The 16,781-nt window shown below is 37.9% G+C and overlaps 1 protein-coding gene across 3 annotated transcripts in view; it reads right to left on the bottom strand.

Annotated features, from left to right (window-relative positions):
• The window catches only part of LOC105286806 (protein eva-1), a 133,060-nt gene extending 116,902 nt beyond the window's left edge, over window positions 1-16,158 (bottom strand). For 2 of the 3 annotated variants that reach the window (XM_011352019.3, XM_011352020.3), the window contains exon 1: window positions 15,261-16,156. In XM_011352019.3, the coding sequence (XP_011350321.1) occupies window positions 15,261-15,366 (106 nt within the window). In that variant the 5' untranslated portion in view covers window positions 15,367-16,156. Of the gene's footprint in view, window positions 1-15,260 lie in introns of all 3 variants that reach the window. The other variant, XM_026968226.1, reaches the window with a different exon arrangement.
• Window positions 16,159-16,781: the final 623 nt, after the last annotated feature.

Genomic DNA, 16,781 nt, shown 5'->3' with positions numbered 1-16,781 from the left:
CCAATTTTTTTATCTGCCTGCTATCTACGTAGCGAATGGTAAACACGAACTTGGAACAGGGCCACGATAGAAAAATATCAAAGCGCGCAAAACATGTATTAAATACGAGATCAATATGTTATGTAACAACTTAGCAAAATTGAGAAAAATACAAAATGCAAAAAGTGTGAGCCTAATTTTACACCTTTCTTTTTCGCGAAATCATTGCGAATCGTTAGAAGCATAAAATACACTGCAATTGCAAAACACCGGACAACAGCAGGCTATTGTGTCACGGGAAATATCACGGTGAGTTAGTAGATGCGTTTACATCTCTGGCGAACCGTACGGTATAGTGATTACGACTGACTTATGCAAGTAATTCCTCAGGAAAACTACCTACTTACGAAAGTTTCCCTGGTGAGTTTTCGTCCGAGTAACATTCGATTTAAGCCGGGCATCTCTCTAAGTCTCGCGAAGTGAGCAAGTATTGCGAGTATACCCGAATGCCCAGCGGCAATCATTATCTCGGCCAGGAAAAGCGACGAAAAAATAATCGTGACGATAATAACAATGCCGGCAACGATAATAATCATCGTACACGGATCGATCGCTTTAAAGGAGCCGAAGCGTCTCTCAGAAGGGAAAGCGATTGGTCGTTCGCGATGGAAACGTCGAGAAGACTAATGGTGGACTTCTTCCCGTACCATCTGCCCTGGGATGGCTCTATCCAGCCAACCGGTAAACTTTTCCATTTGCCTCGCGGACATTAAGACTTTTTTTTATGGCAATACCATTGAAATTATTCCAAAACGGTACTCCGTTAACGAAATGAAAGGATACTTTAAATGCACGGGCGCTTTTCATGTATATATTATAAAGGAACGTTATGATCTGAAAATCCTGCCCCGATAAATAAAGCTGAGTAACGATTAATAAATGATAGATGAAAATTGCGGCTTAAAAGAAGAAATTATATTAAAACGCCTTTCATCTTCTCTGTGAAGCAAAAATTAGAAGTGAAAAATCTCTTATAGATTATTAATCTGTTATGAATCGATTATCAATAAGGAAGAGAAACTGGTTCCAAGCGAAATCGGTGAAATCGTAAATGGACCCACATATTACCGCGCGTTCTATACTTTATCAGTTTAAATTTGATCTAGTAAAGCGGCGTGAACCTCCCGACCAGCACTTTAATGCCTGCAATCGGGGCAGTCTGTGACCCAACTTAACAACGTTGAGCGGATATTGCCGTCGACCCATACCGCATCAAGGATGGCCAAGCCGCAGGGATGCTTGCGATACCATGGTCATCCTTGCTCGTATAAATAGCTAAAATGATGTTAGTTTAAGAAAAGTTTGACCAACACGTATGGTATTTACTAATCGTGTCATGATGCATATATATGCGTTTTCTGTCCTACATTTTTCTGAATGTTATTTCATATCTATTAAAAGTACATACAATCGAAAGAATTACACACGTTCTCTCGGTTCTCTGCACATCTGTCTATAAAGTTATTTTTATTATTCAACTCTAAATCCGGGATCGTGAAATTTTTCGTATTTCGCTAACATGAACTCGCGTAAAATCATCTCTGTTGGAGTAGTCGGGATTTCCTTGTTCCGTGTGTGTTAATCCTTCGAGGTTTGTGGGCCTCGAGGCGATTTTCCGGCTTACAACGAGATTAGCGAACCTGCACTTGGCCGATTTCACCAACGAAACCGCGAGGCATTGCGACGTATGCTTAGAACGAGATCCGATAACGCAGACGAAGTGAGAACCATGCGTATAGAAATAATCGCGTAAATGCATTACGGTATGACCCAAACATTTATCAGCTTTTAAGAAATTCAATTAAACAAAAACAAGAGATAATAAAACTTTTACATCGTATAACTTAATTATATCATACAACATATCATTTTCTTTAATCATTTCTCGATTTAATTGATAATTTAATATCGTATAATTTAATCGTTTAATCTGATAGTCGACGAGTTTAGTATCAACTTTGTAATTATATATTATAGCTTTTATACTTTTTATGCATTTAATTATATAAAATATGTATATATAGATACTCAATAACATAATTCATCATGTCATTAGCTAGAATTAAAATTTTTAGTGTTTTCAATGGCAAAATAAATATAAATTAAATAAAAGTAATGTTCGCCAGACATGAACATGTCGAATATTAAACTCGACTGGAAAACTCGGAGAGTGTATTGCAAAAAGTATTACGTTATATAGGAAAACCATGCGCAAAAGTCATGAAAACCAACAGAAAAGCAGGACAAATAATTCTATGAGCTTTAATATCGAATTCAAGGTAGGACGCAATGAATGCAAAAACATTAATAAATGTATTTACAATCGTGTAGCGAAATTTCGCGATTCATTCGACTATGTGCACATTCATGTTGTCGAGTTTTAGCGAGACGAAACGCGTTTGCATCACGTGGCCTCGCGCTATTACACGCCACGTATAACATAATTAAAGCCCAAGGTACGTATAATTCTCGCGTTGCACCGACTGCACTTCGTGTCTATCGTTGCATGGCAAAGCTATGTAAGTGGAATTAAAGTTGCGCCTCGGCACGAGTACAGCATCGTTGTAAGCATCGTCGACGTACGGAACGCCGCGGGCCTGCGAAATTTGTTTAACAACGAGAGCAAGACGACAATGTTACTATTACTTATGGAACAAAGTCTTACTGTGATTGTAACTCTTGCGCCAACTTTGGCCTCCTCTCATTTGCGTTAGTATTCCCGTCATCTGTACTTGGGTATGTTCTTCAACTTTTCCCCGTCATCCCATTCGGGATACTTATAAATCATTCGCATATATGTATACATGTATATACAGGGTGAGGCACCTAAAACAGGCCACCTGAATATCTCGGCTGTTATTGGTGATAGAAAAAAATGTGTCAGACCAAACTTGCATGGTTTCGAGGGACACATAATTTGTTCTAAATAATTTTTTATTAGGTGGACGCATAGAGATCATATGAAGGTTAACTTCGTTTTTTTAAATGGTATGATATGTTTTTTTACGTACCATCTAGTAGAGCGTTTGAAGATGCGCACATTGATCTACGGGTCAAAATCATTCAAAGTCACTGAAGGCTAAAATTTCTAAGTGCTAGAACTTTTTCATTTCTGAGTTTACGGTATTTGCAATAGTAGAGAACTCTAGGCAATATAAAAAATATAGATATCAACAACTCAGAACTTCTCGGAAAAGAAAAAATTTCTAAGGGCTAGAACTTTTTCATTTCTGAATTTACGGTATTTTCAATAGCAGGGAACTCTAGGCAATATAAAAAATAATGATATGAACAACTCAGAACTTCTCGGAAAAGAAAAATTTCTAACGGCTAGAACTTTTTCATTTTTGAGTTTACAGTATTTTTAATAGCAGAGAACTCTAGGCAATATAAAGTAAATTATTTTCCCTTGCAGTTGACCTTCAGTGACCTTGAATGAGTTTGACCCGTAGATCAATGTGCGCATCTTCAAACGCTCTACTAGATGATACGTAAAAAAACATATCATACCATTTAAAAAAACGAAGTTGACCTTCATATGATCTCTATGCATCCACCTAATAAAACATTATTTAGAACAAATTATGTGTCCCTCGAAACCATGCAAGTTTGGTCTGACACATTTTTTTCTATCACCAATAACAGCCGAGATATTCAGGTGGCCTGTTTTAGGTGCCTCACCCTGTATGTATATCACATGTTGAAGGTATTATTAAAGGTATTATTTATTATCTTAAAACGATGCTGAAAGCTCCCAAATTGGTCGAACGCTCATCACGACCGGGCAATGCGTACACGGATAATCGTTTGTATGCAAAGCGTTCAACGAGATAACGACGAATGTCTCGCAAATTGCAGGCTGAACGTTTACAGGGCCTCGAGGGTGGCGAGTGTCGAGGCGCCAGAGATACTCGGTAACTTTACGGTACTCGAGAAACCGGATCGATGCCTATGATTACGTCGGCGCTTCGTGTTTCAGCTCCACCGAATGTATGATCGAAGCACATCCGGCTCTTTATCGCGTTTATGGCTTCATATCGTCCAGGCAGTTGTGAACCGGTACTCTACCGGTCGGTTTACTTAGTAGGGCCTGATTCTTCCTGCGTGCATCACCCGCCATTGTCGCGCGGTTGCTTCCGCTCTATCGGTCACGCGTCACATCTTATTTATCGCGAAAAGCTATAAAAGTTTAGCCTATTCACTTCCCTGCGATGTGCTCGTTTTTCCCCCTTTGCCTCGAGAATCTAAATAAGTTTCATCTTACATCACAAGAAGAAGAGTGTGAGTAAATCTAATATCGACGCGCATATAAGGACACTTGATATAAAATTGTAATCAAGCAGAAATGACTGTTTTAAAAATCTTTCGTCAAATACCATATTATTTTGCAATATTTGTACGCAAGGAAACGCATACAGAGATTGATATAATTTTTTTCAAGTAAAAATAGCTGTTACATACATGATTTTATATACCTATGTGCTGAAATGCACAACTATCAAGGAGAGATGTATTTTACCTAATAAGTATTAAAAAAGGCGAGTTAATAAGGTGGTACGGGTTCACCAGATCGTTTCTCAGCAACAGGAGACTGTGCTGAGCTAGTATCGTGCTCCACGCGCGAAACAGTACCCGATCTAATCAAGATTTTAATTTTAAACTGGAACGACTTGGGAACGTAGCCCACTGCGTTTATCGCACCGAAATGTCGGGAAGATTTTGGTGGGTCATGAACCGCTGCCAAGGAAGCAAGACGAGAGACATTCAGGGCCCACTTATCTTTCGCGCCAGGATTTATGAAATGCTCCGCCTCCCTCCTCGAGCAGGAAGGATAAGAGCTTGAAAGGACGTGGCTGCCTGACCCTTAGACACGCAGGATAATGCGAGGATTAAGAAGCGTTGCCCCCGAGATAAAGTTTGCTACTTCTGGATTAACTGTGGAAGCAATATTAAAGCGAATCCGATTTGCGAATGGAAACGCTCTTTCGATGTTTCAGAAACGAAATATGTCTTCTAATCACATCATCAAATCCATAAGTATAATTAAAGGCGTAATGTAATCCGGAGTAGTAAGAATAAAGAGAATACACATTTAAAAGCAATCTTGAAGAGATGCTATTTGTATTGAAATTGAAATTGAAAGACAGAAGTTTAATCCTACTTGTTCCATGGAAACTTTCAGCTTCATGTGAGAAAATAGCTTGCGGAAACATAAATATGCAATACTTTTACAGGAGCGAGGAAAGCGTGTCCATGCCCCCGTATTTTCATGAGGATCACTGTGTATATGCACATAACCCAGCACGATACTCAAATGAGATGATCCTACGCGATCCGCAAAGACGCACAATACGGGATTAAGAATCCAGAGTGCGAGGCTCATTATTCACGGATTACGAGTGAGCTAGAGCTACGTCGAATTACTTTCGTAGAAATCCTTATCCCGAGGATAACTGCTGAAACGCTATTTTATGATCTTAGACTTCATCATCCTAGACAGTCTCTATTCCGCGTTTAAAAGGAGAGAAACTTAAAGGTTAAAATGCTGATAAGCTAAACAAGATCAAGATAAAATTGTTAAAGAGAAAATTGGTATTATTTATATAAATTTGTGCTCATACTTAAGCATCGAATTTAATGCCGAATAAGAAAAGAAACGTTCATAATATTTTAACAGGTATTTTTTATCGAAATCTATTATAAAGCGTTCGTGAAAGATATATTGAATATTTATTCGTAATTATTATTATTATTTCTGAATTCTGAATGCTTTCTGTTTCGTGATTGCAGATATTTGTATATTGCTAATGATTATGTTATTGTAGCTGATAAAGAATCATATGGAAACGAACGATTATTAAATCGAAATTGCTTTTAAGTCTTGAATGTTATTATCAAAAAGCACTTCCTCATAATTAAATTAAACTTAAATATACACGTAACATACAGAATACATGTTATACGAGATATGTTATGTTATGAGATATATGAGATATGTACCAAAAAGAAGCATTAATTACTTGTTTTAATAAGAGATTTCAATTTTCGTTATTATAACAAAGTATAAAATCTATATGAGAATGTAGCATACATTTCAGCTAGTTATGATAAAACAGAATTAATAAATAAAAAAAATAATAGAAAATAATAATTGGCGAAAATAATAGTATGAAATGTTTTTATCCAGTTGCACTTTCGCAATACCTACCAATGTATATTCGCCAACTATAATAACGCTTTCACAGAGTTATTGAAAATATATTTTAAAATATTATTTATTATTTATTAAAGGCTGCATATTCGCCGAATATCTGTTAAAGTAATACGTCTGTTAAAGAAACACGAAACATTATTTATAGATAGAAATAAAAATAGAAAGATTAAGATTCATTGCCGGTGAAAAAAGCTATTGTATATTCTTTCATCTAGTAAAGCATGAAATCCAAATAAGTATCGGTCAATGAGCTGAATGCTATCTATACAATATAGCAATATTGTGTACTTTCGCTCGAAAAATTTTACTCGATAAAAACCCGCAACGAAAATAACATGAACTAATTAATCAATGCTAACCACAGTACCTTTCTCCATAGATCCATACTATCTTTCTATTTCATTTTATTTATCACTTAACTGATATCATCCAATCTCGTTACTGATTTTTATTATTTATAGTTGCTCTATTTACATTCCGAGCAAAACTACGTATATAAGCGAATAAAAATTTATAGTAATAAAGCAAATCATAATTTTATTCTATATTTTATTCTGATAGAATTTCCTCACACAAATACATACACACATCGAAACGTGAAATATGAAGAATAATTTATGAAATAATAAAAATCATGTATATAAAATTATTCTTTCTGAACAAAAAATGTCAATCAAAGTACCTTGCACTTCATTTATTGTTTTTACAACAACTATTTAAAATTAAATGAAAACTCACGTAACTCAGCCAATCATGACAAACAAAAATTGATGAATAAAAAAAAATATAGAAATTAATAATTGGCGAAAATAACGGTATGTTTTCATCCAGTTGCATTTTTACAATACAGAATAATATTTCACAATACATAAGACTCTCACAAAAGCTACTGTAAAATGTTTCGATCGTACATTCCGAGATAGCGAGAGATTACATTTTTTATCAGAAAGTTTGATATAATGATATAATGGACCGATTTCCTAAAATACAATTGTTTCGTATTATAATTTTAGTTTCGTTGAGTTGAAAGTACGTTGACATTTCAATCATTTTCCTATACAGATTCAGGTCGCGATATGTATTATTGAATTCTACCTGACATCATGGAATAAAATACGTAAGTTATTCTTTGCCAGAAACTCGCAAAGTCAAAGGTCGGACTTATAATTTTACTTTCACCATCGCGATTGAAAACCTAGAACGTACTTGATTACGAAATTGTGCAAAAGTTTTAGACTACTTTTTATGAAGTTCAACAATTCATTACGTAACTCTTATACAAATTATAACTCTTTGCAAGCTCAGTTTTAATTACGTAAATGTGCAGCACTGCAAAAGTTAAACAATTTTCGACAAATTAATATCAGATATTCAACTTAAATGTATTTCAGGTAAGTAAGAAAAGCAGTAAGATCTGCTTTTCTTACGTCTGCGTTTCTTCTCACGTGTTATAATATTGCAAGAACATCCCTTGTGCGATAATTCTTAATAATACTCTCGATACTTACTTTCTTTTCAAGAAAATGTTACTATATGGACTATTCGCGGCAAAATCGTCGCAATGTTGGCTATTAAAGGCATTCAGAAGCAACGATAGTAGCCCTTAGAGACTTATCCTTGAAGATACCTGAAGTTTCTCGAAGATTGCCATATCTGACAGATCGTGCGTACGTGCTCCAACGCGTATATGTACTAATTACATGTATAAACTGCTGTGGAAAGTACACGCGAAGTCGTTGACACAATTTCCAAATGGAGAAAAGAAAATCGTTCTCTTTATCTCTTTTTTTATGACAGTTTTGGAAATTGAATCTAAGAAACAACTTTTAATTCAAAAAATTAATACAAATATTAATACAAATTCCAGAATATATAAAACAAATATTTAATTTGATAAGTGGGTAATTTTTTAGCTAATTACCGCTTGTCTAATGAGTTGAAACACTATTTATGCTAAACGTTCGTGTCAATTTTATTCACGCCGCAATGGTAGAACGCATATTGCTACATTCCTGTGAGATGCACCCAAAAATAAATTGCCGTTGGTTGATGCCGACTGGCAAAACCACCAGATGAAATTCTGCGCAAAGCTACATGCACGAAACTACCTACTCCGCAGACCTTTCCCAGGCATAATTAGACCACTAGTATCTCTAATTAAGCAGTTGTGGCGTAGGATATTTTTTTCAAGCAGTTACGTAATGATGCCACAGAACAACCTCTGCGTGTAACGGGAAACGCAGGGCGTATGCACGAGACGAAAGAGGAAAATTCGAGAGTTCTAGGACTGGAAACTGAAATGGAAACTAATATACGGCAGATGCAGCCGTGATTCAGCGCTACACCGGCGGCAACATTGCACCATTCTGTTCTTTCCAGTTTTCGGAACGTTACTGCCCCGATTTCCGCCCGCATGCTGCACTTAATTCTTTGTGCAAACTCTTCCTAATGTTCTCGTGAAAATGGCAATATTACGTATGGCTAATCCATGTAACAGAATAATATTCTATGGAACAAGTATTTAAATAAAATGTAAAACAGTAATATTAAATATCTTCCTCATTTGTATTAACATTTCGCAATGTATAGTTATGGAATTTTTACTTTAGGTATTTTTTTATTTTTAGGTATCATTATACTCTTTTATAATATTATTAAAGTATTAACGCCAATGAAAGTATGAAAATCTCGCGCTCTAATAACGTATAAAATATTATATTTTGTAATATCGCGAACGTGGAAATTTCCGATATAATATATTGATGACTGACGAAGAGATTACTATGGCTCAGTCAATAAAAGTTAATTCATATGACCTACATAGTAAAATTTCACGTCATATGGATTTTTTATTTTGAAAATTGTACTTTTTATCACCATAATTGCTGATCTTTGATTTGTGCGACCATTAAAACAAAAATCTGGTTAATCAGATACGATGTAGTGACGCTAAATGGTAGTAGCGCGTGATACATCTGTGTGAAAAGCTTGCTCAGATCTATAGCTGCAATAAATTTACAAATAGCTTACGGTAAAATGGACACGAAATAGCGATACGCGGTTATCAAGTGCGCTCCGATTTATAAAGCGACTGGTATTGGTTAATTTGTCCTGCAAAAGGATATTCCGCCAGCTTCAGCTTTCAATTTCTGCCATTGTCGTGTAACAAATGTGCATTAAGCGCGATAATGCAGCTTTTAAATCTGTATGGCGGATTTAATGCGATCAGTTTCGCGGCGTGTTACACAATCATATTATTTGAATTTACAAAGTAATGCATAGCAATGTGCAACAAACAATAGAAAACGTAGCATACAATAGCTCGTAACGTAATAATACAATTGTTTAACTTTATAAATAATAAAATTTACTACCGTAATAGTGCTTTTATTTAAGTAATTATAGATACAGTGTTTATGCCGACAAAACAAAATATCAGTCTAGTGTCATGCTGAATTCTCTACAACTAAAGTAAAGAGTTTCAGTCAAAATACCGTAAACCCCGTAATCTTTTTAGCTTCCTCTAAGTTGGAAGTTCTAATTGAGGAACTCGCTGTAGCGTCACTGAGTTGAGCTATTAAACAAAAGTTACGAAATTTGGACGCCCGAAAAAGCCGCATGTCCGTATCAACTTCTTCAATTAACCGCGATCCACAACTTACGAACGAAAGATTCCGTTAAAACATGTTTTCGTAACATTATTTATATTTGCAATGTTATGTCTAGTTGATTATATGTATATTTCATTTCAGATTTGCATATGGGAAACTCAATTTCGTGTTCCATGATAAATACCAAACTAACTGTGAATTGATTTTTGTCAAATATAAAAAATACATTTGGATTTATAAACGAAAACAATATTGTATAAAATTAACGAAAATAATATCCATGAAACAAATATTAATAAAGACACTTGGAGAGCATTTCGTAGAAATCATGGTTTCTCGTTAATGGATTACCTACGCGATAAAATTTGAATAGGGCGGACACAATTCATCAAATTCCATTAACGAGAATACTGTGCGCTTACTTATGCGTGTTTAATAACGTGCTTATACGTATATATATAATGTATTATTAACAAATTATTCAAGTTCACTGCACGGCCGTATACGAAAGCTTAGACAGATGGTAATGCGATCGCAAATTACCAACTAATAATTATCTCGCAGATAGACTCGATACACGCTCAATTCGCAAAGTTATCCGCATATTACGAACCACCTCATCAATCGTAAGGGATAAACGCGACAAGAGATGACCCGCGCGGTCGCCGCGGCCTGTATAATTCCGCATTAATTACATACATCGCGGATTATGTCCATGTATCGTAAATATTCCTACGTGTCGCTAAATACGCTGTATAAATGCATGTAATTACCGTTCATTTATAGTTATTTCACTATAAATTCCGCTCGACCGAGATTATGCTAATTCGTCTATGTGACATGAGCGTAACTGATCGATCCGCTAAGACTAACGTCTCGCGCATGCACGCATTTCGAAAAGCTGCATTGATTGTCTCAGTCAACGATGATTTATCAAATACAAGCAAAACGAAAATAAAAATCTGTTCCATCATTGTTTTAGTATGGCAGAGTGAATCCGGATCATCACAAAATCGTGAATCTAGTTATCACGACTTCGTCATACGACACTCGTAGTATGACAAACTTTGACCTTCCGCATTCTAATGTTTAAAACATGCAGCTGCAACTTTTCTTACCAGCCAAGATCACAATTTCAAAGCAACCAACTTTGGATCTTTCTATTTGTTCTCGAGAATTTTGAAAGAGAAAAACGGGACATTCGAATGAAAGAGGTAACCATACGTGCGGTAGATCATGTACAGTGAATCAGTATGAAAAGGCAGTAAGAATTTTACGTTTGAGTGGATACATATGTAAATTAAGCGCATCCTTATAAGAGTAACGAAGAAACCAAGCGTACATATCGGTAATTCACGAAGCTCGTTTGAAAAGTAATGCGCGCTCTTGCACGCAGAAGGGTCGCCATCAAATAAAAACAGTCAAAAATGCAATTTCGTAGCGAGCTGCTTCATGTCGCTCAAAATCGTAACTACTGACGTTATAGAGAGCAGTTTCAGCATTACAAATAACAGAACCGAAGCAGCGAACGGTAACGTGCAACACGGGAAATTTACATGAGGCCAGATATGTAGATTGGGCACGCTTTCAACTCGGAAAGAAAGACGAGCCAGCCGAACAATAGGTAAATGCACTTCCGCCAAGTATAGACCGCTACTAAACCATAGCCGAGCAAGCTACGTACTCTATGCGACTTGCTGAATCGAGAGTCGAGAAATAGGCGTTCTGTTGCGGCGACCGTAAGGCGGGAGCGAAAACGGAAATGGGAAAGCTTGAAAACGAAGTGCTCTCCCGTCGAAACTTTTATCCCGAAAAGAATGTGCGAGATTGAATGTGAGAGGGTGAGTAAGACGGTGTCGATAGGGAAAGAATCCGTAACACGACAAGAATACGTTTGTCGCATCAATCATGACACCGGCCGTGATATATATACTGGCAAACATACTCGTTATTAAAATGAAAAATGGTACGATACATAGCAATGTGGTGAATAATACTAAAAAAATTTATAATATGAGATGTGTGTGAGACTTGCGAATTATTTAAAAGACATGTCGTATAAGAAATTCTCTCAAGTCCTCCGAATAATACAATTTTAAATCATTTATAAAACAAATAAAAAAGGAATCATTGAAGATCGTGGAATGAATCTACGCCAGCAACTCGACCAAAACCGGACCACCTAAAGAGACAATCGAAATACCGATAGTGATGAAAATGGAGGCTGAAAAACCTTTAATTGTATTTGACTCTCGAAATTGCTCGGATGCGGTGGTTAATTACCAATGCGAGCTATTGTTTTACTTCGTATAAGCACTACTACAATAACTACGTAAATTGATATGACTGACTGCAAAATCGGTGAATTTAGAGCAAATTGCTTCTACGTAACAAGAAGCTGTAACAAGAAACCTAACTTTATGCTGCAAAGAATATTTAACATTACTTGTAAATCACTACGTTATCAATTCATGAAACTTTTATATCTATCATAATGCATCTTATATAGTGCAGAGCATATAGAAATATTAAAATGAGATAGAAAGGAAATTCAGAGATTTTGTCAAAATTGCATTCGCACAGCTTTCAGTGCACAGTGCACAGACTAGCTGGCTCGTATTTCATCGCGGCGACTGTTGCGAATATAAAATATCTTGCATTAATTTTCGAATATTCGAATCTATTTCACGAAAGAGTGAGAATTACGACTTGTCCGTTTTTTTCGCTGGCAGCGCTGAATTATGGCCATGGAAGAATTGTTCCCGGCGAATTGCAGATAGGTGCGCATTCCCCCTGCAGTTCGTGACCTCATTTCGTACAGATTTTGTACAATCTATCGCGTAAGACGGCAAAGATATCCGAACAAGATAATCAAGATTAAGTTATGTATATAACGCATTGCCCGAGTGCAAATCTTGTGTCAGTTATATGATGAACATTTATCCTCAATCCAAGCGCCATAACGTTACCCGACATGACGCGTAAGATAATCCGAATAATTTCTGAAATGCGAGCTGAGTCTATTCCGCGCAAAACATATATCTGCTCAGGTAACTCTTTTTACAGAACGTAACATTATAATATTTTAAACATGTCAAAAATAACAAAATGTCCTCACATTACCTGACATCTCTCTTTTATCGAGTTTCTTTGGCTTTTTTGCATTTTTTATCAGGATCTATAAAACTTCAACCATACGTAAACCCGCGGACATCCATCGTTTCGAGGAATTTATAGAGATGACGGCAACTTTTCAAACTACTAAGGCCGCAATGACGGTCGCTGTCGATCTCGATTTTTGACCGTTCTGCCGTAATATGCGCCAATTATAATAAGGATTTACGAGCAGGACAAAACGACTGCGGACTATCGACAAAGTGCCATCGACGGAACACACCCGATCTCTTTCCTTCCTTCGAAAATATCCGATAGATTTACGAGAGTAATTACGCGCTTTCTTCCCGCGGCTATTCGTCGTCCCGCGCAAATGCACTGTCTATTCTTTTCCTTCCTTTATTCATCTTGCTCTTCTGCTTCTCCTTCTTTTCGCACACGTTAGCACCTACATGACGGGTTTCCCCAATTTTATGATCGCACGTCGCCGAACGATCGACGTCATCTAGTATTTGACATAACGTGCCGAGCATTTTCAGAGTTTTATCGTATCTGTCGAAACGCGATCCGGGTGCATTAGCGCGACATGAGAGATCATAAGAGGTGAATCATGTATCAAAAATGTTCATATATCACCGAATTGAAGATTACAATGGTAATATATTTTTATGTAATGCTAGTGATAATTTTAAATTACTTTTATACCAAATTCGTGCACAAATCGTTTCAGCTAGCCCCAAAATTGAAAATAAAAACCAAGAATTGATTTAAATCAATGAATTTAACATTGTCATGTTCCAGCGATTTGTTAGAACTAGATTTTAACTAAATTTGTGACTAGACTCAAAGCTTTGCAACAGTTCCCATTTTGCATATTAATTTCTCATTATACGTAACTCTGCAAAATTACTTTGAAACTTTCGAAAATGTCGCGCTAAATACGTGTGTTTGGGAAGTCGATTCTTTCCCCAGCATTAATTACTAACCAATACGCTAATTCTCTAACAAATCGACAGTCACGATGTACGAGCCCTCGTAAATTGTAGTGGCGGTAACCGGATATAACCGAGTGGTTCTTACAAATCCCATATATCCCACGATATATTCGTTTAATCGCAAATCAGAGCGCACGCGCACGTGGACATAAAACGCGCTTGACAACCGTTATCTATATGTAAACGATTTTACGTGTTAGATAAATTATACGCGCGGCTGGGTCGCAACTAATTCGCACGTCACAATGATCCTCGATTTATGGTGCATTGGGCCCTGAATTCACCACATAAATCAAAACGAGAATAGATCCCGCGCTTCGATGCCGCGAGACGAGATATCGACTTTAACGTTATTAAGACTGATAATATTAATTATTGCAGGACTACGCGCGACGCCTTAGGCATCGCGAAAGACGGCACTAAACGCGAAGCGACATGCGACATCCCCCGAGCGGCAATTCCCTCAATTTGCTCTCTAATCTCTTAATTACATGCACATGGAGTTACCGCTTGGCATCTCTTGCCTTTAGCTAGAATAGGTAACGACAGGATTCAATTTCAAACCCAACTTCATCATGCCAGATAACATTTTTGAAAAAAATGGTCCATGTTGCATTTCCGCGCTTGTTCGCTTTTATCCAACTTGTTAGATGGTAAAGCGGTTATTAAAAAACCTAATATGTTGCTTCCAAAGTAAGTTTCCTTAGTACAACATATTTATTTTATTGAAATTCACATGCGTTAACTTCTTCAGGGACAATTTTTTTTAAAGAAAAAGAATGATTTAATTTTTTGTTTCGTAACTATTCATTTTATATTTTTTTACATTTTTTGATCTGTTCATCCGTTTGTATTATTGTGATGGCTATTGGTGCTTTACGATAATGTACGTATTTTAATTTCAGAAAACTAAACGTACACGTACGTGTCAGTGTCTTTAAAGATAAAAAATTCCGCTGCGCTCAGAAAATGTCTTTTATCTTCTCTCGCGCTTCGAACGGTCTTCTATCGTAAAAATTACATTATTTGCAGCTTCGTGCAGTTTCACGCAGAATATCTCTCGCAGTTGAACGTGAGAAAATCATAAGTTACAGCATCGCTATGCGAGACAAAGGCTGGAGCCCCGGTCTCGCATAATTTCGCTGAATCGGACGTTCGCGCTTGTTACGAATCGAACAATCGCCTGCACGTCTGTAGTATCGAAATTCAGCATTGAAATGCATCGAAACTGCAACGGAGTTCTCTCAACTCCGAGTTAAAGGTACATGAAGGTGAAAGATCACTCACCCAAATTGTCGGAGGCCGCTGCCCGATGAGGCCGAAGAAGCAGCAGCGATACCGCCAGCACGATCATCGTCACTCGCCTCCTGACCGCTGCACTGACCAAGATCATCGTCACACTGATCAGTCAAGCCTTACACCGATGCCACACTGATACGCCACAGCACTCGCACTTCGATCACCGATTCCACGGTCAAGACACCTCCGTAGCCATTCAACGACAACGAGTCACCCGCCGCAGAGTCATCGAACTCGAATCGATCATTCCGACCGAACCGTTTCGCTCAAGCTCGATAGCGCCGGTGCGTCTCGCGATGCGCCATACCCTCGCACATCCGGCAAATCCGATCTACGTACCCGCGCGACTTACCGAGCTCCAAAACTGATCCCTCTCGAAACCGCCGCCGCCACCGCTGACGCCGTCGACGCCACTCGATTGTCAAACCGCGTGACGTAATGTCTCACTTCGATCCGCCTTGCGGGGCGCAGTCCGTGGAGCGTAGGCGCTAGCCATTGCCTCGAAGTTGTTAAAATCAGCGGGATGCGATACCGCGGGATGCAATCGCGACGCAATTGTTCGCTGCGTCCAGCACTGAATGCTCCGTAAATTGGCGCCGCTTTGCCGCGTCGTTCGTCGCGGTAGCGCTAGATTCACCGGCGGCCAACTTCGCACCGTTCCGTATTCGCGCGATCGCTCGGATTTCCTCTAGCACGAAACTTCCGGGACGACCACACGCGATGCGTACAGTTTTACGGAGATTGGTGTCGCTCCTCTGTGCACGGGAATACTGAATACGGCGGGTTCTGTCAGAGTATTTGGACGCGGTTACGCACAGGGGTGCGAGGGACACGAGACGAACGCATCGCTCGAAGCTCGGCGCGCGACTAACGGAGAGCTGGCACTTTTGAAAGCGGGGCTGCGCGTCGCGCGACGTCACGACCGGTCGGCTCATGCGCTCTCGCGTCCGAATCTCGCGCGTCCGCTCGTTCTCTCTCGGCCGTTCGGGGGTTAGGTCGGGGTTTAGATATTCTGGTCGAATTTCCGAAACATCTGAGACGAGTTTGACCCTCGCGTGCCTCGTATACTCACAAGTATCAAAAACAAATGTATACATACACGTGACTACGCTCGAGAGCGAGAAAAAATAGAAAACCATGTAAAATAACCTAAGTGGAATTCCGAGACTCGCATACGTAAAGCGATCCTGAGTAACAATGCCGAATCGACTGCGGATAAAGAGTTGGAATTTTATTGTATCTGTTATTTCATACTGAAAATCTCGTCAAAACACGATTGCTGTGCGATATAATAGCATGAGATTATCATAAACAAAAGCAAATTATTAGTTATGCAAATATGATTAAATTTAGCTTTAGTTTGTTAATTTATTATACAATTTCAAGTCAGAGATTATATGTACAATCCATCAATTATGAATAAAATGCACATATGTAGAATAATTAAAATGCAAGTATTACAGCAGGCAAGAATATTAATCAAGAATATAGAAACAATGTAACAACTAT

The sequence above is a fragment of the Ooceraea biroi genome, chromosome 3 (assembly GCF_003672135.1).
Source record: "Ooceraea biroi isolate clonal line C1 chromosome 3, Obir_v5.4, whole genome shotgun sequence".
In the NCBI taxonomy this organism is placed as follows: Eukaryota; Metazoa; Arthropoda; class Insecta; order Hymenoptera; family Formicidae; genus Ooceraea; species Ooceraea biroi.
Note: the sequence above shows the minus strand (reverse complement) of the source record. Positions and strands in the feature narration are given on the sequence as shown.